General features: G+C 50.5%; 1 protein-coding gene across 2 annotated transcripts in view; it reads left to right on the forward strand.

Moving 5' to 3' along the window:
- The window catches only part of grm7 (glutamate metabotropic receptor 7), a 166,553-nt gene that overhangs the window by 31,698 nt on the left and 108,741 nt on the right, over nt 1-26,114 (forward strand). For both annotated transcript variants that reach the window (XM_026166574.1, XM_026166575.1), the window contains exon 2: nt 25,737-25,953. In XM_026166574.1, the coding sequence (XP_026022359.1) occupies nt 25,737-25,953 (217 nt within the window). The remainder of the gene's footprint in view (nt 1-25,736; nt 25,954-26,114) is intronic.

Here is a 26,114-nt window from a genome sequence, read left to right on the forward strand (position 1 = left end):
AGACTCTGTGAACAAGACCAAAGCCTGACCGTTTTACTGCCAGCATTCATCAGCGGCCCCGTCCTGCCTCTTCGCAGGCCGGCTAATTTGGATGAAGGGTTTAAATTTGTCCCCGAGGAGCAAAATTAGCCAACACCTTTAACTGTACTGCGGCTGATTATGAGCAGTAAACACCAGGGAGGACTTGTTATAGCTGAGACATGCAATACAGAAGAGGCAGGAGGATCCAGAGGATTAGGAGGGAGGGTAATCGAATCACACTTTCCCCAAACTCAGCGTTCAATCAAAGTGCCCCCGAGCAAGGCGAGCATCCCCAGCGTTAAACAGATGGTGACAAGCACGAGACTGCGGCCTGACTCGGCACAGATTCATCCCGACAGTTTAAAAGCTTTAATTGGGTGTTTCACAGTCAGAGTCATTGTAGCTGGTCATACGTTCAGCTTCAGGGACTCGGAGTGCGGTTCATTAGCACGCCACCACCAAGTCACCCACTGGTGGCTGCTCCTTTTGATCGCAAGCTGAGGTCTCATCTTAAACTGAGGTCTCAGGTCACAAGGGGTTTGCCCAGTCAGCCTCGAGTCTTTAAACGACCGGTCCGGGTCCCATCTCTGACCTTTAGGGGTCAAAGAAAGTGGCGTCTCCACTCTTTTTATCTTTAGGTTCAGTTTCAGTGAAGTTCCTGGACCGTAGTGCAGTTCGAGCTTATGTCATCCCAGTAATAAGTCCCTATGATGTAAAGGAGGCAGAGAACATTCAGTGTCCGAGTCGAGTCTTCAAAAGTGAATCTCAGGATTAAACGATTCTCTGAACACGAAACCAGAAGAGGAAACATCGGTGTGTGAGGAGCTCCTGGCCCCGTTCGGCTGCAGCTCTGTAAACCATCCTGATAATACTCAGGAGGCAGGACTGAGCTGAGGTCTCGAGTCTTGAAGGGTTTGGTCCATGTCTTTTTCATTTCCCGGATCTTAATTTGAAGCCTAGAGAGAAAACTGCATTCAGGAAATAATTTCTGTGGATGTGGGTCAGCAGGTGCCAGGTTTTACTCTCTAACCTCTGGCTCCACCTCCAGTCTGATCTGACTGACTGCTCATCGTATCGCAGCACGGCGACCCAATTACAGCGAGTCCTGACTCAGCCGTGCTGTTAGCGCAGACGAAGACTCATCTGATTAAAAGCTGCACCACCCTCTGCCGTGAGGACTGAACGGCACTTGGTCAGCGAGGAGGAGACGGTGATGACAGAGGAAGGCGGCGTGGTGTGCGCTCTGAGCAGACGCCTGCCTGGTGCGTTAATGCTGCGAATGTTTGTGAATTCAGCATCTGATGCTTTCAGGCCGCCGGCCTCGGGGCTCCGGTCTGCATACTAACAGCACCGCTAATGACGATGGTGAAGGAGAAGGGCGAGGACAGAGGGAGAGGAAGTGCTGAGTGAGGGAAGGAGAGAGTTTTAATGATGATGAAAACAAAAAGAGGCACGAATGTCCGGCAGCAGTCGAGCGAGGACGGCGTCCTGAGGCCCCGAGGAGGTGCCACGGCGACCTCTCGTCTCGTTAGTGAGAACAGGTCCATCCTGGAGTGTACGGAGGTTAGAGGAGGAGGAGGAGGAGGAAGAGCAGGCAGAAGCAGGTCAGGAGCTTTGCTTAATGTTCACATCAAACGTCAGAGAACATGTCGGAGTGTTCCTGATCTCCGGAGGTTCATCCCAACGCAGAGCTGCAGGAACCATCCAGCAGAGCTTGACAGGGACCTTATTTCCGTCCAGCTGAGGCCGTGTCGAGGCTCACACACAGCCTTACCCCCCGTGGTCCCGCCCCCACGCTCCACACTCAGCCTTTTCGCCTCCACATCCCCGCCACGCAGTCAGGTGTGCAGACGTCAAACGTTTCAAATCGCTCGACAAATATGAGCAAACACAAAAACTACTTTTAATGTGCAGCTCGGCGGCTGACACGCATCGCTAACACGAAGGTCGCTTCAGCAGCTCAGAGCGCTCGTGACGTGCTTCACAGGAAAATACAGCACAGCAGGAAGAGGACGGCGAGGTTAAACCCGAGGAACACCACAGAGGAGTCGGGGGGACTCTCTTGTTGAGGACGCACAATTAAAAAGTTCAGGAGCTGTTTTGGTTTCTGGGTGAAGCCTGGTGTTAAAGTCCTGCTGAGTTCAACTCGCACGTGTCACCAGGAGTCTGTTCATCACCTTCATGCACGAAGAGGAGGAGGAGGAGCGTTCAGACCAGCGTGGGGGAGTTCAGGTGTCTCAGGGTGTTATTCACCAGTAACAGCACGTTAGCACGAAGGTAAAGCTCCCAATCTATGACCGCGCCCACAGATGGCGAACGGGTTCAAAGCTACGAGCTTCTTCTGCAGGGTGCCTGCCCTCAGCGCGTGGATGAGGAGCTCAGCACGGTGAGCCGTTAAGTCAGCTAAAAGGTTTCAGAGCTTAGATTTGAACCTGTGTCACAAACTCAGACAAACTGTGCTCATTACCCAATCACAGACCAGTCTGACTAAAGCTTCATGCAGACGAGCTGCGCAGCAGCACTGACGGGTCGTTTATCTCTCAGACATGTTTGGACTGTTCGCCTGGAGAGGAAGAGGAGGATGAGCGTGTTTAAACAAGGGGACGGTCACAGCGTCTGGTACGTTCCCCTGGGGGGGGTCTAGGCGTTAAGGGGGAAGCAACAAAAGTGACCAGGTCAGAAAAAGGAGTCAGGGAGGCAAAACAGTTAAATTAAAGAGTTTTATTAAAGTAGCTCAACTAAGAGAGACGGACAAGCCGTTATCACCATAAAACACCAACAAAACAAACAAAACTCAGGCGTTGGTCAAATAAAGCAAAAAGTCAAAAGGAAAGCGCAGCTCACTAGCTGGAAACCACACTACACAGCTCACTAGCTGGAAACCACACTACACAGCTCACTAGCTGGAAACCACACTACACAGCTCACTAGCTGGAAACCACACTACACAGCTCACTAGCTGGAAACCACACTACACAGCTCACTAGCTGGAAACCACCCTACACAGCTCACTAGCTGGAAACCACACTACACAGCTCACTAGCTGGAAACCACACTACACAGCTCACTAGCTGGAAACCACACTACACAGCTCACTAGCTGGAAACCACACTACACAGCTCACTAGCTGGACAACACACTACACAGCTCACTAGCTGGAAACCACACTACACAGCTCACTAGCTGGACACCACACTACACAGCTCACTAGCTGGACAACACACTACACAGCTCACTAGCTGGAAACCACACTACACAGCTCACTAGCTGGACAACACACTACACAGCTCACTAGCTGGACAACACACTACACAGCTCACTAGCTGGACACCACACTACACAGCTCACTAGCTGGAAACCACACTACACAGCTCACTAGCTGGACAACACACTACACAGCTCACTAGCTGGAAACCACACTACACAGCTCACTAGCTGGACAACACACTACACAGCTCACTAGCTGGACAACACACTACACAGCTCACTAGCTGGACACCACACTACACAGCTCACTAGCTGGACAACACACTACACAGCTCACTAGCTGGAAACCACACTACACAGCTCACCACAACAGCTCACTAGCTGGACACCACCACTACACGCTCCACTAGCTGGAAACCACACTACACAGCTCACTAGCTGGACAACAACACTACACAGCTCACTAGCTGGACAACACACTACACAGCTCACTAGCTGGACAACACACTACACAGCTCACTAGCTGGACAACACACTACACAGCTCACTAGCTGGAAACCACACTACACAGCTCACTAGCTGGACAACACACTACACAGCTCACTAGCTGGACAACCACACTACACAGCTTCACTAGCTGGACAACCACACTACACAGCTCACTAGCTGGAAACCACACCTACACAGCTCACTAGCTGAACCAACACTACACAGCTCACTAGCTGGACAACACACTACACAAGCTCACTAGCTGGACAACACACTACAACAGCTCACTAGCTGGGACACCACACTACACAGCTCACTAGCTGGACAACACCACTACCAGCTCACTAAGCTGGAAACCACACTACACAGCTCACTAGCTGGACACCACACTACACAGCTCACTAGCTGGACAACACACTACACAGCTCACTAGCTGGACAACACACTACACAGCTCACTAGCTGGACACCACACTACACAGCTCACTAGCTGGACAACACACTACACAGCTCACTAGCTGGAAACCACACTACACAGCTCACTAGCTGGACACCACACTACACAGCTCACTAGCTGACAACACACTACACAGCTCACTAGCTGGACACCACACTACACAGCTCACTAGCTGGACAACACACACACAGCTCACTACGAACCACACTACACAGCTCACTAGCTGGAAACCACACTACACAGCTCACTAGCTGGACAACACACTACACAGCTCACTAGCTGGAAACCACACTACACAGCTCACTAGCTGGACAACACACTACACAGCTCACTAGCTGGACAACACACTACACACCACTGACACACTCACTAGCTGGACAACACACTACACAGCTCACTAGCTGGACAACCACACTACACAGCTCACTAGCTGGACAACACACTACACAGCTCACTAGCTGGACCACACTACACAGCTCACTAGCTGGACAACACACTACACAGCTCACTAGCTGGACAACACACTACACAGCTCACTAGCTGGACAACACACTACACAGCTCACTAGCTGGACACCACACTACACAGCTCACTAGCTGGACACCACACTACACAGCTCACTAGCTGGACAACACACTACACAGCTCACTAGCTGGAAACCACACTACACAGCTCACTAGCTGGACACCACACTACACAGCTCACTAGCTGGACACCACACTACACAGCTCACTAGCTGGACACCACACTACACAGCTCACTAGCTGGACAACACACTACACAGCTCACTAGCTGGAAACCACACTACACAGCTCACTAGCTGGAAACCACACTACACAGCTCACTAGCTGGACACCACACTACACAGCTCACTAGCTGGACACCACACTACACAGCTCACTAGCTGGACAACACACTACACAGCTCACTAGCTGTACCCACACAAAATGGCACTCTGGCCCAGAGCTCACCCTGCTCTGGGCTTAAATACCCTTAATTGCTGATGGGAGTCAGCTGTACAGGAGGGAAAGGTGGCACCTCAGGCAGGAGGTAGTGGGACACGCCCACACAGGCACCCTCAGGAGAGAGAGAGAGGCCCTGCTAGGGCCGTAACAGCGTCATCCTCCTGACCTGCAGCCCCTCCCCAGCCCGACTCTCCGTGCAATATCATCTCTATATTTCTGCGATATCACAGTGATTTATCTTCTGTGCTCAATGCTGTGACTTAATTATAGATCCCAGCCGTGTGTGTCTGTGTGTGTGTTTTCTATCGTTGTTGCTGCGTTGTGTTCAGAGGAATCCTTCAGACAATCTGGTACACCAAGAACGATGGTGCCAGAGCAGCTGAATGTACGTGAACAAACAGGAAAGTCATTGTCAGGCTTTGTGGGTCGTATCCTCTCACGGCTCTACGAGTCGTTACTTTTCTTCACAGTCCTGAGTTTTAAACACATCAACCAACACGTCCTCGACATCCGAAGCCACCTGACCTGAAGTAATGAGCTGACACAGGCCCACAGAGCGTGTGCAGCTTAACAGCTGATTTTGATTTGGTTTCACTCATCATCTAAAGTCTTTTACTCGACTAAATATCGCAAGATTACAGGTTACACACAGATGATTGAGGCATAACGTGTAAAAGTTAGAGTTGCTCGTGTGTGCGCTCTCCTCTTCCTCCAACATGTCGACATCGTGTCACGTTCTCACGCTGAGTGAATGGCAGATAACAGCACCGCGTGAATGTGTGTGAATGTCATCCATCACTCAGACGCAGATACCTGCTAATCAGTAACATCGCCTACAAACTGGAGCTCGGCCCTCGTGGACGGTCTGTGGGCACAGTGACCTCACAGCAGCCGTTACTGGTCAGATGATGTCATTAAAAATGCTCCAGCAGCACAAACACGAGGTCCAGTCCAGTGAGCTGATTGGGTGAGGTAATCACTGAAAACGCTGCGTGTATGAGACGTGATTGAACACACCTGGAGTAAAGCAGACAGCTGTCCAGTGTTTCCTGCATGTTCAGGTACATGGAGGCAGACGGCCTCCGTAACATGTCGGCAAGTTTGGCTAATCGAGGTTCTGACACTCCACGCCGCTCGTATCGGCGGCCTGGTTGTTGTGCGACGAACGCGCTCTTTGTAAGTCCGCGTGTGTGCGCGCTAAACAACTGAAATGGAAATGTGATTGCACTCACGCATGCAGAGAGAACAATCGACACCTTGGTTTGCATAAAGCGCCCTCATTTGTGGATGCGAGCGGCGCCCGTGCTGTTCAGAGCTGCAGGGATAAACGTTCAGAGGCAATTTCACGTGTCAGTCAGCGACTGCAGGTTAGATCCACACAGGAGCTGCAGTGTGTGCATGAACAGTCAGTCGAACTGGAGTGATGAACACACGCAGGATCAACGTGGACCAGGAGAGGAAAAACAATAAAACGGACCATTAAAGTGCAGAAGAAGAATCCGAGAGGATGATCACGGCACCATTTATTTAACAAATCCTGTTTCGTTTTTGTGTGCCAGAATCCTAAATATGAACCCTGGTGTCATCTGCATGAAGTGGCAAAGCTCCACGAGATGTATGTGCACGTGTTTGATAAAATACTTCACCTGTGTTTCCCTCCACATGTTTAATAAGCACCTTTACGTTTCAGTATAAAAACCTAAACAAGAAGACACAGATGCTGAAAACTAAGATGCATATTTGGAAACATAAACAACCTCGTGGTTTGTGTGTCCTCTGGTTCAGCTACGTCCTTTTATACGAGTTAAAACAAGCAGTTTTATCCACAGCAGGAAGCTCCGCATGTTTGATTTAGCAGAGTTTTATCACCTGAAACAAACTCCTCCCGGGATTAAACCGGCGATCTTACTCTCGTCATGCAAACGTGTAAATCACTTGACTTTGTAGAATCAGAATAGAAACTGAAAAAGGTGAAAAACAAAAGTTGTGCCAACATCTGAACCGTAAAGTCATGTGATCTTTTCATTGATTAGAAGAAAATAAGAAAACATTCTCCATCAGCTCAGTCCCACGCTGGGCTTTTATCCTGCTGAGCAGCCAATGAACTAATGTCTTGAAAGGTAAACAGACCTCTAAGTAAACAACCGGCCCGCTCCAGCTCCTATAACCAAAGAGGTGGAACGAGGGTTAACACCACCCACTACAGCTTTCAAGCTAACAAGACTCATCCGTTCGTGCTAGCATTAACAGTGCCTGCACACATACACGACACACGCGTGACACATATTCACAGCATCTAGTAAAGACAGACGAAATGATGACAGCAATGAACTGAAGCACACAACATCAGGGTGGGTAAAGATATAATTAGAGTTAGAAATGACTCCGAGCAGGGGAATTGTAGCAAAGGTGAGAGGTCAAAGGTTTACCCCAGATTTATAGGGCTGCACCAAAGAAGAAGGATGAGGAGGGGCTCTAACTACAGGCTTGGAGGTCCTAACATTCAGTACACCAGCAACAGTTTGTGTAATTATAACGACATGTAATTTATGACCTGGTAACACTGCCATCAGGGGCAGACGGTCCAGACAGAGACAGACGTGAGACGGCTCAATGCAAACAGGCACCGTGATGCCAGGCTGTTCACAGTCATTACAGAACAAAGTCATAGCCTTTAGTTTGTTTATTGAACTGAGACAGACAGAAACATCTGTCCAGCTCCGGCTTTCTCATCTTTTACCGGGGAGTCGATGTGATCCCGGCAGAGAGTGACACTGAGCCTGATATCAGGTGGATTCATCTCAGCGGTGATCCACGTCAGCTGTTGCCTTCCAAAGAGGAGAGGAAATCTGACAGTGTGTACACGGAGAATATGTTTTCTGATTTCATGTCTCTGTAAATGGAAATAAGGGTTTTTTTATTTGTATGACGACACAAAGCAAACATCACAAAACAAGTTATTACTCGAGTGTTTCTCACACATTTACTTTACCTGGAAAACTCATTTTAGCGTTTTTCTTTTTCAACGTCTGAACAACGACATCTAGATTTATTTTGAAATCCTCTGAAGCATCCTGCTCATTAACAGTAGCAGCTTCCTGTGTGAGTGGGTGATGTCACCAGCTGCAGGCCTGATGTTAATGTTAACCTCGGTCCAGCTGTGCAGGGAGTGACAGTCAGTCGTACCTATAAGCAGCAACGCAGCCGCTGTTATAGAGGAGACGCGGAAAAGGCGAAGACAAAAAATGTTGCAGCTGCTGCTGATTCACTGGACTCGTCTCAGTAAATGTGTGTTCGGTGAGATGTGGGAGGTAGTTTGCAGAAACTTCACTTAAATTACGACCACGGCAGGTTCACACAGAACAACAAACTGTGTAATTATTACAAATGACTCGAGGTCCCCACAAAACGCCGCTCCCACATCTTTCAATCAGAAACATCCTGTCGCGACGAGCACTGCTGGATTCTTATTGCAGAGCTGTGGCGTCACGTGATTCTTGAGGCTAAACGATTCAATCACGGGAGTCTGAGTCTCGCCATCTCGTTAGCGGATCCCGAGATGCCCCCAGTGAGAAGGTCTGACCTGCTTTAACAGCTGTGTGGAGGAGCTGATTAGCAGCCACAGCTGGACTAACGTCGTCCTCACGTGTCGTTTCCGCCGTCTGCTGGTTTCAAACTGTGATGAAACATCCTGAGCGGCTCGCCAGAGGCCGGCTGGTCCGAGGCGTGACAGTCCAATTAAAAGGTGAGGAAATACGATGTGTCAGAGGATGTCTGATGCAGGCCCACTCTGACACCCCCACAGCGCTAATAACCAGTCAAAATGTCCGCCTCGCTGCTCTGCCTCCTCGCCCGCCGCGTCGTGGCTGCTCGCCACGTTTCTTCCCGTCACTTTGCTGACACTTCTCCACCTCTGCTTCCTCTTCCTCATCACACAAAGAAAGGCACAAAGATCACCCGAAAAACACCTGAATGTGATTCTTCTTGCACCAGTAAAAATCCTTCTGACTGCAAATAAAGACTCTGACCAATGACACGGCTGCTCTGTGGTCACCTGTACCAACAGGCTGAGCTCCAGTTTACCGGAATAAAGTTCCAGGATTTTAATTGGATGTTGGATATCTGTGTGCTGCTTGATAACAGAGCTAGCTAGCATTAGCTTTCCTTGGTCACTCTGGATACAAAATCACCATGGCAACGACCCAAACAGTAGCACCGAATAACCTCGCATGTTTGATGCTCTGGGTTCTCGTGCTGTAAGGCCGAGTGGTCGTCTCCACCCGATGAGGCGTGGATGAAGGTGTGACGGAGGTCGGCTTCTCTCCGATTATTAAACCCGTCTTTCTGCAGACGCTAGTGTCACTTTGTTGCTGCGTTTGTAGCGTCACCTGATCTCCTGTGGCCCAATCACCTTTGGTTTAGGCTGAGGCCTCAGCTGATTGGGGCTGACGTCTGCGACAGGGACTTCCTGTTTCTGCACAGGAATCAGATTTTTGAACGTGTGTTTTTATTGCATAGATGTGATTATACAGCAGCTGTAATGACGGCGATGTTTCTGTGGGAGATGAAGGAAAAGCTTGTCACTCAGACTCTTCCGACTTTAACTTGATGTCTTTGTTGGTGTCAGAAACACAAAAAACTGAACCCTCAGTGTTCTCGCTGTCTCACCCTTCAGCACCTCCTCTTCCTCCTCCCAGGCCCATCATTTTCTCCTCTTCTACCTTTCTCCATGTCTCCTGCCAGACAGCTAAAAACCAGAGGGAACACTGATAGCAGCCTACGCTGTCGGCACGCCGTTACTAAATTGTCACGTGTCTGAAAGAACGACGGCCGCTGCAGCAGAAACAGTCGTTCAGGCTGCTCGTCGTGTCGGAGCGGAGGCCCGAGGAAACAGACAAGAATGCGAGTTAAAACCTCGGCGTGGATTAAAATCGTGTGACGTTCGGTCCTCACGCAGACGAGCTAAACCACCATTTGAATGAATCCTCTCAGCAGGGCCGTCCTTTCACGTCTCAGAGTACTTTCTGGAGAGGTCCACGCGCTCGTAGGCGGCGATGTCAAACTCGCCCGACAGAATGACAGAATCCTTTCAGTTTCCACCGCCGCGCTGCATAATTGAGCTCCCGATACCGACTGCCAGCATTCGCTGTGTGCCAAACCGGTCGCCAGCACAGCGTCACGGTTTTGTGTGGTGACACGGGGAGGGGTGCAGGTGAGGTGGGCGACAAGCACCAATATTTATTCATGCAGGTAGTTCCACACGGAGCTGGGAAGGAACCGACGAACAAAGGCGACAAACCGCCATTAAAAAAACAAAAACATCCTTAAATTCACTCGTAGCGTCTCCACAGCTGTGAGGAAGTCCGCGTCATGGATCAGAGACACGTGGGAGCAAATCCAGTAAGCCTGCAGAAACCAGTCCGACAAACATCAGTCAGTCAGCGTTTTGCACTTCCTGCTCTCGTTTCGAGTCGGTGTGTATCGGCTGCGTGACGCACACCCACACCTGCATGATTAATAATGATGTACACAAACTGTGCAGGGCTTCGTCTTTAGCTTGTAGCCGTTAGCAGAGCACGGTAAGCAGGAGGAAACCTGTTTCTGTTTTACGTGAAGCTCATTTTTGCTCTCGTGTCACACTTTTTGAAGTCACTCGACCTGAGTTACATTTCGAGTAAGTTTCATCAGCTGAGCCTACGCAGCCATGTCCGCTCACTGCTGTCGTAAAAATGGAGGCGGATCAGAATATGAAACGGGGGTTCGCCCGCGTGTGTTCAGTACGTCTGTGGGAGGAGCCACAGATCGAGCCAAAGTGCAGTGTGCGACTGCACGTGTAGGAAACCTGAAACCAGATTTCATGATTAAACATCATCACCTGTTTGTTCCTGAAGGGGCTGAAAATGAAGCTGCTGCGTGACGAGAGAGACACTCAGCACAAACCTGCAGGAGTCGCGTGCATGTGTTGGAGGCATAAAGCCGCCTCCTGCTGAAGGACGCTGCAGGCAGTGACCATTTACAGGGGGTTGGATCTGCAGCAGCTCTTCTTTGACTCCAGTCACTCTGCTCCATGTTTCTTGTTTTTTGTCACAATCGGGATGATTTTCCGATGGGCACACGCTCACGTCAGGCTTTAGCTTGTTGAGGATGCATCGATGGCGTGGGGATAAGTGGGGAGGGTGTGATTGTGGATGAAAGCTGACGATGAGGACATGCATGTATGACGTCTGCGACGTCTGCGTGGGTTCATCAGAACGAGTTCAGAGGTCACGCTTCGTCCTTCAGTGAGGAGACCGGAGCTAAGACCGGCCGTGGACCCAAACCAGAGAAACCTCAGGGTTAGCGTGAGCTCACCTCTCAGCATAAACGGGTCACAGGTTAGCCACATGCTAACTAAGCGCGTCACCTTCTTACATGTCTCCTGTTACAAGATTGGAGAGGCTGAAGAGGTGAAAGCGGTGGGCGAGTGACGAGTCTTTAATACGTCTACGGACAAAAACCAAAGACTTTAAAGTCAGCTGGTGAACACGTCACAGCCTGAGGGTTTTCTCAGGTCTTCTGTTTCCTTCTGTATCCATAGAAAGCATTTTATGGTTGTGCTTGTAGTTTTGTAAATCTTTGTAATCTGGTGTTTCTTACAGATTCTTCGTGTTTCTGCTAACACGGTGTCGCTGCTTCCTTCTGTGATATCGGATCCTGTTTCGTTTAGTTGTCGTCTGTCTTATTTCCTTTGTCATGGTCTTAGTGTCAGCTGTGCCCTGGTGTTTCCACGCTGTATCTCCTGTGTCTATTTAAAGATGACGTCTGCACCTGTTCTCTGACTGCCCTCCTGTTGCCCTCCCTTGTGTGGGCTCTGCTGCCTTTTGGTTCCCTGCAGCACCTTAATAAAGAGCCTGGTCTCACAGGTGCACACAGGTGTGCTGCTTTCATTCCAGGGTGTTCAAGCATTTATGGAAGCTGCTGTTTCTTTAGGTCCAGTCTGGATTCGAGCGTCCGTCTGTTTGCTCTCGTGTGCACTGACTCGTGCTCGTGCACATTAATACCCGGCGGTCCTGTAGGAGTCGTCGGGTTGGCGAATCATTTTGCTGCTCTCGCCACAGTTTGAATCAAACGTGGTAAATAGAGTGTCAGTTAAACACAGCAGCGACTCGAGGTGCTTTATACTATAAATAACACAATAACAGACGTCACAAAATAAGCTGTTAATGAAACACCGCCTGGTCTGAGTTGTTAGTCCATCAAAGCGTTTGAATAATGTCCCAAATTTGGTTCTAAGCCAAACATTTTTAGGTGTTATAGAAGGCGAGGTGTAATGGTGCATGGCTGTGAATGTTTTCCTGTGATAAATGCAGACTGAAGCTCGGTTCTCCTCTTCCTCGGCCCCTTAAGCCCATTAGCAGCGAGGCGCTGAACGCTGTGACGCCGACCGATCGGGTATTTCTGGGTTTGGGAGAAGCTGAGTCAGCTGGCTGAGACTGCGTTTCTTTGAAAGACTGGAACATCTCTGCGACGGCACGAACACATTTCTGTCTGAACAGGTTACAGAGCCATAAATATGTGGACTCGTGTGTTTGAGGGCCGACGAGCGGCTGCAGTAAGAACGTCCTGTCCCTGTGTAAAACACGCCGTGGCTCTCATTAAAGACACATTCAGGCGCCGCCGGTGTCCTGACCTCTTGTTTTACAAGCTGTCATCCGGTGAAACACGGAAACGACAAATTTAAATGAAGCGTCGTCTCCGCGCGACACCTGCTGCGAGTAGGAGTCCTCATTAATGTATCGCTGACATTAATAGTGATGAAATATTCTGCAGCACCATCTGGCAGGCTGTAAGTCGTGCATCAGAGCGGAGGGACGGCGCTCTAACGTGTTTATTAACGTGACAGCGACACGTATGTTGGAGCGGCTCTCTGACAGGCTGACAGGACGACTCCAACCGTCAACACCGCTCTTACCTCTGCCGCGACAATCTGGCGTCCCGTGGCCCTCGTGCGGCTGCTCCAGCTGCGTCGTGGACCTGATGGCGGTCAGAGAGACCAAACCCGGCCTGAGACATGTCTGCAGTAAGCGAGACGGTGCGCTGCCATCAGAAACACATCCATCGCCCTTTTCTGTGAGCGTGCGGGTTCACACGTCTGACCCGTGACAGGTGGTAAAGAGCACTTATGTATATGTGGGGATTGTTTGCAGGAAGTATCCTGGTCCATTTGATCCCCTCTGGCTCGGGCTGTTTGCCTCCTCTCGCACTGACCCAGCGTTTCACCGCAGCAGTCAGAGGGGGGATGAATAATTTAGCTGTGGTGGGCTGCCTGGCCAGCACCTCCGCCGCTAACCCACATAGCAGCGCTCTCAGTGGGCTGCCATCAGTGTGGGTTTGGCTGGAAGGGACAGACCTGCTGTGACAGCCAGTAAACAATTAATGGTCCTCGTGTGGGGAAAGGCTCTGCTGATAAACCCAGGACTGAGCTGTGGACGCCTTTGTTATAAAAATAACTTCATTCATAGCAGATGGTAGAAACGGTGTTAAGAAATAAAGGAGCAGATAAATGGAGCGAGTCAGCTTTAAGCTGAATGTTTTCATGTTTCTGCTCTTTGAACTTTGAACTTTTGTGTTTGTAACCTGTCGTGTTTTTGTCCACGGGGGAAAATGCGACACGATCACTTTCTGGGTGGCTGAGGACACGCCTCTCTGTTCTCATCAGTGGGGTTAGCAGGAAGTTGAATCAAGTCAGGAGGAGAGGGCGGGACTTCCTGGACCAATCAGCTCGATAAGTGATGAAGACCAGCACCCTGCCCTCCTCCTCCCCCCGAGTCGGGCTGCAGCAGCAGTCGTTAGCAGTAGCTGCAGGCTCTCCTGGCAAATCCTTGCAGCTCAGGCTGAAGCAGAGAAAATAGCCAACACGAGACGTGTTCAGAGCTGACAGGCGAGCGTCGGGCCGAGGCTCGCCATAAATTACCTGCGATTGTGAGAGCCTTACAGATTCAATCTGAGCAGACGGACCAGCGCCGCCTCGCCGGTTAGATATTTATGAGCCGACATCTGCCACGCAGACCGTGAAAACACAGCCGATGCTGGATCAGCTGATCCGTCCCTGATCTCGGAGACGGAGACGATTAACCGCCGGAGTGCGCACACTTCCACCAGCATCAGGGCCTCACAGCTCAGAGCAGGAAATCAATGCTCACTTCCTGTCCTGGTTCTAACTGGAGCGTGACTGTCTGTGATGTCTGGGAGGTTTCCTCGTGACTCAGCTGGTCTCCTGACCATGAAGTGATGATGTCATAACATGTCATTTCATAACGTTTCCTGTTCAGATGCATCTAATTACACTTAAGAAGAAATGAGGCAACGGCGTCAATGACATGAAGGTTCATTCTTGTAGATGTGTGGCGTGGAGGCTCGCTGGCGTCTCCTCGTGTTCCAGTCACCGTGGTTTTCGTGGGGTCGTCTTTTCCCTCCTGCTGCAGCCTGCATGCTGCTCCGGGCTGATCTGAACTTCTCTCAACATTAAGACTCTCAGCTTTCTCCTCGCCCACGACGCAAAGCAAAGAGTCCGCGGGTCAGAGGCTCCTGAGGATCGGCTCGGGGGGCTCGGAGGGTTAGGGAGCTCCTCTGCAAACCTCCGAGCAGCCGCAGGGAAGTGCTCAGCTTCTCCCATCGAGCTGCAGAAAGAAGAGGAGAAATTTACTGCGTGCTCAGTCTGCTCCACCCACGGCACATTTCTACACAAGAAGTGTGGAAAAATATCCCCAAGCTCGAGGCAGCAACCTCGAGAAAGGCACAGATTTACATCTATCTACAACTCACCTGTTTCAGTTATATTAAATTATTATTATTAGGGGCGTGGCCTCTCTGACCGACAGGTGGTTACCGTGCTAACAGACCGAGCGGCTGCAGGGCGGCTGAGTGTCGGCGCGGCAACGCGCTGAATGAATGAGAGGTCGTCCTAAACGAGCGTGTGCAGGCGGCGTTGCGGCAGATCGTTGCTGCTCCTGTGCGACGTGATGATTGATATTCAGATGATTGGTGCGTCTGCTGTGCGTGCCCCTCCTCCTGTGTGCAGCTGCTCTCACACTGGCTCGGCAGGTTTTCCATTTACAGCCTGATATAAAATTTATAGCCGCTGAGATCGGATAGTCGCTCTCAGTAACACGGTTAGAGTCTGTGTTCGCTGGACGCCGTGGTAACAGGAGAGGCGGGGTTAAAGAACGCAGGTCTGCTTGTTATCCCACATTTAAAGAAGTGAGCTGAATACGACGACGATGATGATGGTGATGATGGTAAATTAGCTTTAAAGCATCAGACGAACTCCTGGAGCCCGACTCTGACCTGTGGAGTCAGGCTTCACCTGAAGGTCTGCTCACGTGTAACACGGGCGCTGCTTTTAGACGTCTGTGTGGTTGTTTGTGAGCATTTGCTGTTCTTGAGTAAACAGAGTTCCTGGTATCCTGGTGTGTTTCTCCGTCCCCGTGAGCAGGACGAAGCCTGTGATGGCTGAGGCCCCTCCTCTCGCTCTGCATGTTGACGGCAGCACGTTTCAGACTGGAGGTTGTTCCTCCCCGGCTGTAAAGTAAATGTGGAGGAGACGGATTAATAAGCAGTCTTATGGAAATGTGTTCACCCTCGGCTCATTAAAACGTACAGGTGGCCTCGTCGTGTCAGGGCCCCTCACAAACAAACCGACCTCCACCCTCGATCCGGTCTAATAAATGCAGGCGCGGAGCAGGAATCACATTTAGCTGCTTGTTAATGCACCACCTCGGCGCTCCGCGGCCTGCCGAGTGATTAATGCTGAGGCGACGCATTCCTGGGAAACACCTGCTCTCTGTCCAGGTGAGCTGTCGTAGAAGCATCGCGCTATCAGAGCTGCAGCGAGGAGACGCATCCTGCTAATGAAACTGTCCAATTAACTCCAGCAGCGGGAAAGCGTGCTGTCGGGGAACAGTCACACATGGACAGCAGTGAGAGGTGTGGAAACTCACAGGTGGATTAAAGTTTCACCGACTCTGAGTAAACGTTTGAGAGGATTTCCCACACACAGCTCAGGTGGGTTTAAACCATTAGACTACCTCATGCAGGGCGCCGTTTTATTGGATTAGCACAAACCACACTTGTAGCTGCTTGGTACATAATATATCATATATCTGAACGGTTTGTTCAGCACTGAGACCAAAAACTGAGAAACAAGTTCAGCTTGTGAAAGTAAATGGACAGCGTGAGCCTGAAGAACCACAAATCTGTCCAAATACTTGTGTGAAAACGTCTCGTAGTCTGTCTCAGGTAGCGTCGCCGTCGTGTCAGCGATGCGGACAGTTTGCTCTGTGCTGCTGTCACAGGTCAGGATCAGTGAAGCCTAAAGAGGAGAAATCAATAAAAGTGACCTGACGCGGCCGCGGTTCATCCGACGCTCGTGACAAACGGTGCTGTTGGCGATTAACTCGCCACGCAGGCATCATTAGTACATGAAGTTAAGATCATTAAGAGAAACCAGCGACCAGTCAAATCATGAATGACTGAATGGATGCACATATTTGTTGGTAGTCAACGATTTGACTAAAGCCACAAAGGGCTGCTTTTTATGAAAACAGCACTTAGGAAGAGAAATAAAAGTCGGTTTTTTTCATGTGCGTCCGTCACATCCATGCACTTTTTTCCATGACTTTGATGTTTTGAGGAGCTCGAGTCCTGCAGAGGGCTGTGAGACACGTCCTCTCCCCCTGAAGGTTGAGACTCCCGGTCCAGTAACCTTCTCTCTATGAGCCGATCCGCTCACATTCATCGGCTGCTATTATTATGAGTGCATTCGGTGGATGCAGCAGTTCGTCTTCGTCTCCACCTGCTCCTCTCTGCTGGTATAAATAGATCAGTTGGAGCTCAGCATCTTTCCCGAGCTTCCACCGGGACATTCCTCATTTAACTGCAAGGAATTAGCATATTAGCGCCACTTTAGAGCCAATCCCGGGCCGCGATGCTGCCAAGCCTCGTCCTGCTTCCACAGGAGTGGAGCCAAAGCAGGCGTCCAAGAGAGATGGAGGGAGCGGAGGAGATCAGAGAGCGCCACGTCTTCCATCTTCAGCCAGCTCACACATCCACCCACCGCTCTCCTCTTTCAGCATCCCTCGTCCTCCGCCTCCCCGCGCTGTGATGAGCGGGGAGAACAAAGGCCTGGAATTCCCTGGGATGGAGGAAAGTGGCTGCGGGCGAGCCGCCAGCCTTCACTTTGAGCTGCTTCTGCCCTGCTGGGAGAGGAAGCGGGTCGTTCAGCGCGAGCTTGTTGGGCTCGAAGGTTGATCTGAACGCCGTCTTCATTCTCACGACGCCAGGAGACTTCCTGTTAGCCGCGCACATCTCAACTGTCGCCCCCGCAGCCTCTCAGCGGGCTGCTTCGTGTCTCGTCGGCCTTCAGCTCGGCACAAAGGGAGAGAGCGACTTGAGGGGGATCAGTTTGTGGGCTTCTGCTTTTTAAGGCATCCTCATGGTCGGGAGCGGCCCGGTGACTCCGCCTCCATCACGCCGTGTGTTATTACTTTGACACTTTGCAGATTTTTGAACGTGTGCAGGATCGATGTCGCGTGTGATCGTGGGGTGCTCCACACCGATTCAGATTTAAGTAAATGATCGATGAGTCCCGCCTCCTCTGAGGACGACCCTCCTCACTGGCCTGTCGCTCGCCCTCCTCATCGTCTCCGTGATAAATTAAAAGTATTAATGGGGCCGCTAATGAGGTAATTAGTTTGTTGAATTAATGGTTAGCTAATGTTTTCGTTCCTGACAGCACACCAGGTGGACCCGGTGGGTGGTATTAATATTAAATCTGTGTTTTTGAACATGAAGGAGAGGCCCAGCTGCTGCCTCGCCTCGCAGACACGCTGCTTCCTGATAAACACAAACTTCAGCTGCCAAACGTGGAAAGGGTGAGAACACCGGTCGACCTCTGAAAATGAAAGCACGCAGAAGCATCACGGTGAAGGCAGAGGCTTCACTATCTTCTGTATTTGTTTTAGTTTCCTTCAGTTACTCAATGTGAGCGCGTGCGACAGATGACCCGGGGGGGCGAGCGTGGCGAGCTCGTTTGTGCAAAGACTTTGCAGGTTTGTTCTGAACCACAATGAGCTGCAGTTCTCACCAGAATGACATCATGACTATCAGAAACACAAACGCCAGCTTGTGCGAGCGTGTCGACGCACTTCCTTTAAAGGAGCGACACAAACAGCTTGCATCCTGCTGCTGTGACGCTGCGTTCGTCTTCTGCGTGGACGAGGCCCAAAGCTCTTCCGTGGTCGTTCTCGTCCTTCTCCAACAGGTATTATGTGCCAGCTGGCCCAGCTTCACTAACCCCGCCCCCTCCTGCAGAGCAGGCACACGGATCGCTTCACTGGAGCTGAAAGAGTTTGGACGCCTCAGGCTTTGATTGATTTTAGGACTGAGGAGGATTTGGACTCCTTTGTGCTTGATGAGGTCGGAATGAGCAAGCAGACTGGAAGAAGTTTGGTCTGGGGCGTGTCCTCGGGGCGGATGGCGAGCGCGGGGATTCACGCTCTGTATTAGAAACTGTGCTAAGAGAGAAACGACAGAGAACTGTGTCTTGCATCGTCTCATTTCAGACCCACGTTTCTCAGCCCCGTTCCATCACTCGTGAACCTGCGGCGGGCTGGGGGTGTAATAAGCGGCGACAGGCACGGTACCAGCTTAATGTGTCCTCGGAGCTCGCCTGTCGAGTGAGGCGAGCCACCGAGGGTGGATTCATTGCTGCGAGGAGCAGCTATCTCTGTGAAACACGCCCGGCGCCGAGCCCAGCGACATTTAGAAAGGGCTGCAGAGAGCTGGACGCCGCGGCGAGGGGCGTTTGTGTGAGAGAGCGATACCGAGAGGCTGGAGCTCGTCCACTCACGCTCAAGTGTTTGACTGCTGCTTTTAGCAGAGCGAGGCTGAGTGCAGCCTGCCCGAGCGGCGAAAACAAGATGAATGAACGAGCGGCCGTTTGTCCGTGATTGCTGAATGGGCTCTGGGCAGGCGGCGAGGAGTCGAGCACTCGGGTTTGGCAGAAAGATGTTCAGACGGGAGGAGAGGCTGAGGGGGTGGAGTAAGGCAGAGAGAGCCGAGGGAACATTAAAGTCATCAGTGAGCTCGTGTTTCACCTAAAACACGTGCCGAGTCGTACCTGTGTCTCACCTGTTCAGCCACGCCCCCGAAACTCAGAGCAGCAGAAATAATCAGGTGAAGCTCAGATTCGACGATGATGATTCGATGATATCAGCAAGAACGTCATGAATCAGAGATGCTTCAGACTTATTTATGAGTCGGCACAAACTGCTCTGAATCAGGAAAAACCCTAAACACACAAATAGAAACGATAAAAATGACAAAATGACCAGAGAGCCGCTTCAGCGGGGGTGGAACCGGATCTCGGACGTGACCGCACCCAAACAATGAAGACGCTCAAAGTTTGCTTAGACATTTTTATTGCATCTCGTCATGTTCCCGTGTTTCCATGATCGCCTCGCCCTTATTTTGAAAGTTCCCGTTTACCTGTGAGCAGACTCCTGGTGTCAGACTGTCAGTGGATGATGTTCAGGCTCCGGGCCGTGGCGTCCTGATGTGGACCCTCTGAGGTGCTGAAGCCTTCCTCTCAGCCGTCAGCTGGGCTGAGCTCGGCTGGAAGTGTACCATTCAATTAGGTGAGGTCACTGAAAATTTAATTGGCAGCGAGGTCATTATTTCAGCGGCCGCGGACGGCTCGCCTCGCATCCCTCTCCTCCAGAATATTCTTCTTCTAATGACCCACCTCCTCCTCCTCTTCGGTTGTAGGTGACAGCGAGGTGAGGATGGAGGGCGCAGTAGGACAAACGAATTAACAGCATGAGATTAAAGAGAGGAGCATGCCTGATGAATTATGCAAGCACGAGTCCTGACCGGACTTAATGGGGCCGCTGTGTGGAACGAGGCTTTTAATGTGAAAGCATCTGAGGAGTGTGTGTCTTTGCATGAATTAATCAGTTACATTTAAATAAGTGCCGGGTTACGTGTTTCATGAATTAAACACGTTTGGAGCCGAGACCTCGCTCACCTTCAACAGCCCGTGGGCCGATGTCGCCGCCCACCGCCGCTCTCCTGCTCCCGCCATCGAGCCACACATGCTAACATTAACTGAGAGTCCGGTAATCGGTAACATCACCAGATGAGATGCACGCCAACATGGATTCTTCTTGTAGTTGTAGCTGCTGCTGGTTGTTTTCATCTCTTGTGACTTGTGTTTTGGCTCTTTGTGGTCTTTAATGTCTCATGACCTTAGCTGTTGTCTCTTTGCAGTCCTGTTGTGTGTCTTTGTGTCTCGTTTTGGTCTAACATTAGCTTGGGTTGGTGTGATAACGGCGGCACACACAGCGCGGTGTTAAACGGTTTCAAACGCACTCTCTGGTCTGTAGGACGAGGCTCATAAACCGTGTGGCGCAGGTACCCCGCTTCCACCTCGCCGGCCTACTTAATCAGAGAAATGTCAGCGCCTTCACTCGCTGCTCCACTTTCATCCACGTTTTTATGGCGCCAAATTAGATCCTCGCTGATGAGGACTTAAAAAAGCCAGCAGGCGGAGAACCGGCAAGAAACAGAGAGGGGCGAGGAAGATTAGAGGAGGGAGAGGAAGAGGAGGATGAAGGGATGGAGGCTGAGTCAGTCGGTCTGTCAGACTCCTGCTGGAGGTGAATCACAGTCAAGCTGAATGCTGATGGTTTACAAATAAAGTGATAATAACAGTGCTCACACACAGACACACACAGTGAGTCAGGAAGTGAAAGTGTTCTGCAGCTCGTTGTTTCTGCTTCATTTAGCCGTCCGTCAGCAGGCTGGAAGAAACAGTGTGTTGATGAATGCGTGCACGGTCCCGTGTGTGTGTGTGTGTTGCCTGATCGCACAAAATGAGCGGCTGTAATGAAATCTGTGATTGCTGCACCGTAGGCGAGCAGGGTCATTGTAATTAAGTGTGATTAGGAGGCAGCGTTTCTCGTTCTCCACCTCTGATTCACTCACAGAGGGGCGACTGCACCGCCTCTCCTCCCACATATGATACGTGTGCACGAACGTGTGCACGAACGTGTGCACGGGCCTCATACGCCTCGGGTAGAGCGACGGATAAGAAGAGATGTGAAGTGACATGGAAATAACTGTCTTTGCAGCAGACGTGTAGTTAACCCAAGTTTGTGCAGAGAAAACAGAAGGAGGGACTTTTATTTTGAAAAGTCAAAATATATAGGGTCTGATTGGCCGCAGTTCTTACAGTTAGCCTCTTAAAATCCACGTTAGCTGATTAGGGGAGGGGCTACCTTTTGTATATACCACTATGGTGACCTGGTGCTCAGCAATTATAGACCTGGAGGTCTTTTTGTTGTCCTCCTCGCTCTGCTCTTTGTAAATTTTATGTCTTGTGTTGTGTTACGTGTGTTTGTTGTGTGTTTGTGTCATTGCATGTCAGACAGCTATGAGCACAAACATGGACGCGTCTGCATTAAAGGTCTGAGACTGAATAAAGAAAGCTAAACCCTGGAAATAGACTGGCTTTCTCATTTCATCAGAGGTCAAAGGTCGGTGGATTTAGCAGCTGTGTTTTAGGATTATGTTGCTATGCTGCAGTGTGCTGTAAGCAACTGTTTACAGGGATTTAAAGGCAAACTTCCAGGGACTGCGTGACACTGACAGCCCCTCAGCACAGTAACAGCTCTTTGATACTGAAATAACTGAGCTGTGACCAACATGGCTGCAGCTGTTCTTCCTCTCTGCTTTCAAGATCAGGCTTCAAACTTTCCTTTTTGCTAAAGCATATAGTTAGGGCTGGACCAGGTGACCCTGACTCCTCCCTTAGTTATGCTGCAATAGACGTAGGCTGCCGGGGATTCCCATAATGCATTGGGTGTTTCTTCTTCACTCACTATGTGTTAACAGACCTCTCTGCATTGAATCATATCTGTTATTAATCTCTGTCTCTCTTCCACAGCATGTCTTTATCCTGTCTTCCTTCTCTCACCCCAACCAATCACAGCAGATGGCCCCGCCCCTCCCTGAGCCTGGTTCTGCCTGAGGTTTCTTCCTGTTAAAAGGGAGTTTTTCCTTCCCGCTGTCGCCAAAGTGCTGCTCATAGGGGGTCAAATGATTGTTGGGTTTTTCTCTGTATGTGTTATTGCAGGGTCGACCTTACAATATAAAGCACCCTGAGGCGACTGTTGTTGTGATTTGGCGCTGTGTAAATAACATTGAAATGAAATGTGAACAGGAAGTGGAATCATGTAGTGGAGAAAGCAGAGGCATTTTTATCGTCAGCTGGATTTTGAGTGGATACGAGATGTTCCCAGTGATTCGTGGAAATTAGCCGTCAGATCAAATTATCTCTGAGACCCTCGACGGGGTTCCAGCGTCGCCGCTCTGGGCCTTAAGTAAAGATCATATCCTTCAGCCACAGTCTTTAAAACACAAACGGCTGGCTACAGGAGCCCGCTGGGCCCAATTCAGAAGGATGGATTGTTTTATTTTCAGGGAGAATATCATCTGTTTTACCCTCTAAATGTGCTGTTATCACAGGCACGGCACATCCTGTTGAGACCTGTGAGTGAGGACTGTGTTATCTCGCTGCTGCAGCTCAGGGAAACATGTCGCCTGGTTTTAGCCTGAAATACAGCAGCTCTGTTCATTAAAGAAAGGGCGGTCGTGGCTCAAGAGTTGGGAGGTCGCCTTGTAATCGGAAGGTTGCCGGTTTGAGCCCCGGCTTGGACAGTCTCGGTCGTTGTGTCCTTGGGCAAGACACTTCACCCGTTGCCTACTGGTGGTGGTCAGAGGGCCCGGTGGCGCCAGTGTCCGGCAGCCTCGCCTCTGTCAGTGCGCCCCAGGGTGGCTGTGGCTACATTGTAGCTGCCATCACCAGTGTGTGAATGGGTGGATGACAGGTTGTGTAAAGCGCTTTGGGGTCCTTAGGGACTAGAAAAGCGCTATATAAATACAGGCCATTTACCATTTACCATTAGCGCGTCGCGAGCTTTTGACTTCCTGTGTTTGTTCCGGGTCTCAGTTTATTTGAGGCCCTTCTCTGTTTGCCGAGAGGCTGCAGAGGATTTTTCTGTCAGTCACAGAAGGATTTGAGTGATGTGGTGTGTTTGTCATGCAGGGACTCTGCTGAGGAACTTTCCAACAACACAGTTTTAGTCTTTAATCATTGGCTTTTGGTCAAGATGACAAAAACCGTACAGACTGATCAGAGGGGAAACCGACAAAACTAACAAATGTTCAAAGTGTTACTGTGAGCAGAGAGAAACATGGCCGACACCAGTGCAGCAGTGACTAAAACACTTTGACCATGACGGCCTTCGCTGTGGTGAGCCGACGATCTCAACGACTGTGACCGCTGATTACTCACAGGCGTCGCCACTACGAGGAGATGCAGCGGCTCCGCCCCGCACCATGACAGAAACCTAACGAGTCGGGCTTGCTGATTTGACGACTGCGTTGGTGCCAGCTGTTGTTGTGTGTGTGGTTTTATTTTGTTGACGAGTGATGTGCTGAGGATCGGTGCAGGGCTTCCCGGAGCATCGCACTGATCCACTGACAGCTGTCTGCACGTCCACGGCGAGGGCGAGCTGCTCACACAGGATTCAGTTACTTTTACAAGCAGCAGAGATGTGAGACTCTGGAGGAGATGAAGATCCTCGGCGTGTGACTCTCAGAATAAAACGCTGAAATGGTCAGTCTGAACACGCTGACATGAAACACATCATTTTAGATTCGGTTTGATCTGCTGAGGATGAGCACGCCGCTCAGAGAGAAATCCCTCTGCGTCTGCACGATGACGCTCTCCAGCACGTCCAATGTGCCGATTCAGTTCAGAGAGCCGCCGCTGCAGCAGATGCGGCCCGCTGGGTAATAATGGAGGGTGAAGGAATCTGTCAGAGACGCGAGAACAGCGAGGAGATGGTGACGCTCTCACACTCAAACAGTGTTTAATGGATCTAATTCATGTTCAGCGCTGCCCCGTTTTTAATTAGAAACTCTGGACGGGCCGGACGGCGTGCAGACGGAGCGCGCTCACAAATCTCACATGCTCATAAATGTCTTATTTTTATATGAGGCAAAGATCAAATTCAGCTTCTTCTTCTGATACATTCATGGAAACCTCCATCTGGGGTCTCCGCCGCCTGTTTGTTTTGACCTCTGACCCCCTGGAGGTTCAGGTCTCACACGGAGGCTCGCAGCGGCGCCATCCTCCCACACAAGCGCTCGTTAATAGACATCAGTGACGAGCAGAAGGTCAGTAAATCCGAGTCCTCTGCCGTCGTCACGGCGCATTAATGTCAGATGGGAATGCCAGCGTGTAGGATCATCGCTGCCTCTGATTGGCTGTTTCGTTTTCCTGTCAGGGCTGCCGATCGATGCTTCAGCTCTCCCGTCATCTCTCTCCTCGCCTCAGAGGCGTGGACCGTCCTCGCCTCCCAGCTCACCTCGCCGTCTCAGATCAATGCTGGCCGAGTTTTATTGAAGCCGGCAGGGGGCGAAGAGGAAGTCCACAGGAAGTCCAGTCATGTTGATGTGATCCATACAAAGCGATTCACACTTCATAATAATCCTTCTTTGTCTTATTCTGGGCCTTGTAACCGGAAGGTCGCCGGTTCGATCCCTGGGCTCTCTGTCCTGGTCGTTGTGTCCTTGGGCAAGACACTTCACCTACCGCCTACTGGTGTTGGCCAGAGGGGCCGATGGCGCGATACGGCAGCCTGGCTTCTGTCAGTCTGCCCCAGGGCAGCTGTGGCTACACCTGTAGCTGCCTCCACCAGTGTGAATGTGAGAGTGAATGAATAGTGGCATTGTAAAGTGCTATATAAATGCAATCCAATCCATTTGAGCCGTAAAACAAACGTGTTCAGCGCCTCGTTCTGCTCACCTCAGCACCTCATGTTCACAACTCCTGTTCAGACTTCTTCAGTACAAAAACGATCAATAACTCCAGTTTTTATTAGCGGCTGAACAACAGAACCAATCAGCGTTAATATTAATGAGACCTCGTTAACCTGCAGCTCAGGCTGATGAACAGCCGAGCAGCAGAAGGTCCTAAAAGCTCGTGAAAACATCTAAACATGTTAATAAAAGCTTTGAATATTGTAACAGTAATAAAATGTGGTAAAAGTGGTTTTATAACTCTTATTTACATATATATAATTATCACAATGTGACATATACACCATAAAATGTTAAGAAAAGCATGAATTTACTTTATAATTTACCAGCAGATAAATACACATATATGTAATCATTTATAAGGGAACAGTCAAACACGGTCACACCATCTTATCATCAGAGCAACAGGAAAAGCTCACGCCATAAGTGATCACATGACGGCGTCAGGTTGAAGCTTACATGAAGTCGTTTTTCGAGATGACACGTGAACATCTGGCCTGTTTTTATGTTCAGCGTGCGCTCGTGTTGTTTTGGTTCATGCTGCAGACTCATCTCGCCATCATACAGATGTTTATAATAATCACCTGTCCAGTCATTCCCGAAGAATCCTTCTGCGTCACCTCCACGCTCCCCTCCTAACATCCCCTGTTTCCTTCCACTCTCCTCCTGCAGATCCCTCAGATCAGCTACGCCTCCACGGCGCCAGAGCTGAGCGACGACCGGCGGTACGACTTCTTCTCTCGGGTGGTCCCTCCGGACAGCTTCCAGGCTCAGGCCATGGTGGACATCGTCAAGACCATGGGCTGGAACTACGTCTCCACGGTGGCGTCAGAGGGCAGTTACGGCGAGAAGGGCGTGGATGCCTTCATGCAGCTCTCCAGAGAGGCGGGTAAGGTCTGCACGAGCTCGTAATAAGCTGTAAGGTGGGGGTCAGGGGTGGGATTAAAGCGTTGTTTTTACGCTTCTGCATTTAAGACAGGCGTCCAATCAGAGCGGTGTTGTGATGAGGGCGTGAAACTCACGAAGGTTCATTTGCTGCCGTTAGGGCGG

This window comes from Astatotilapia calliptera, chromosome 5 (assembly GCF_900246225.1).
Source record: "Astatotilapia calliptera chromosome 5, fAstCal1.2, whole genome shotgun sequence".
NCBI classification, from domain to species: Eukaryota; Metazoa; Chordata; class Actinopteri; order Cichliformes; family Cichlidae; genus Astatotilapia; species Astatotilapia calliptera.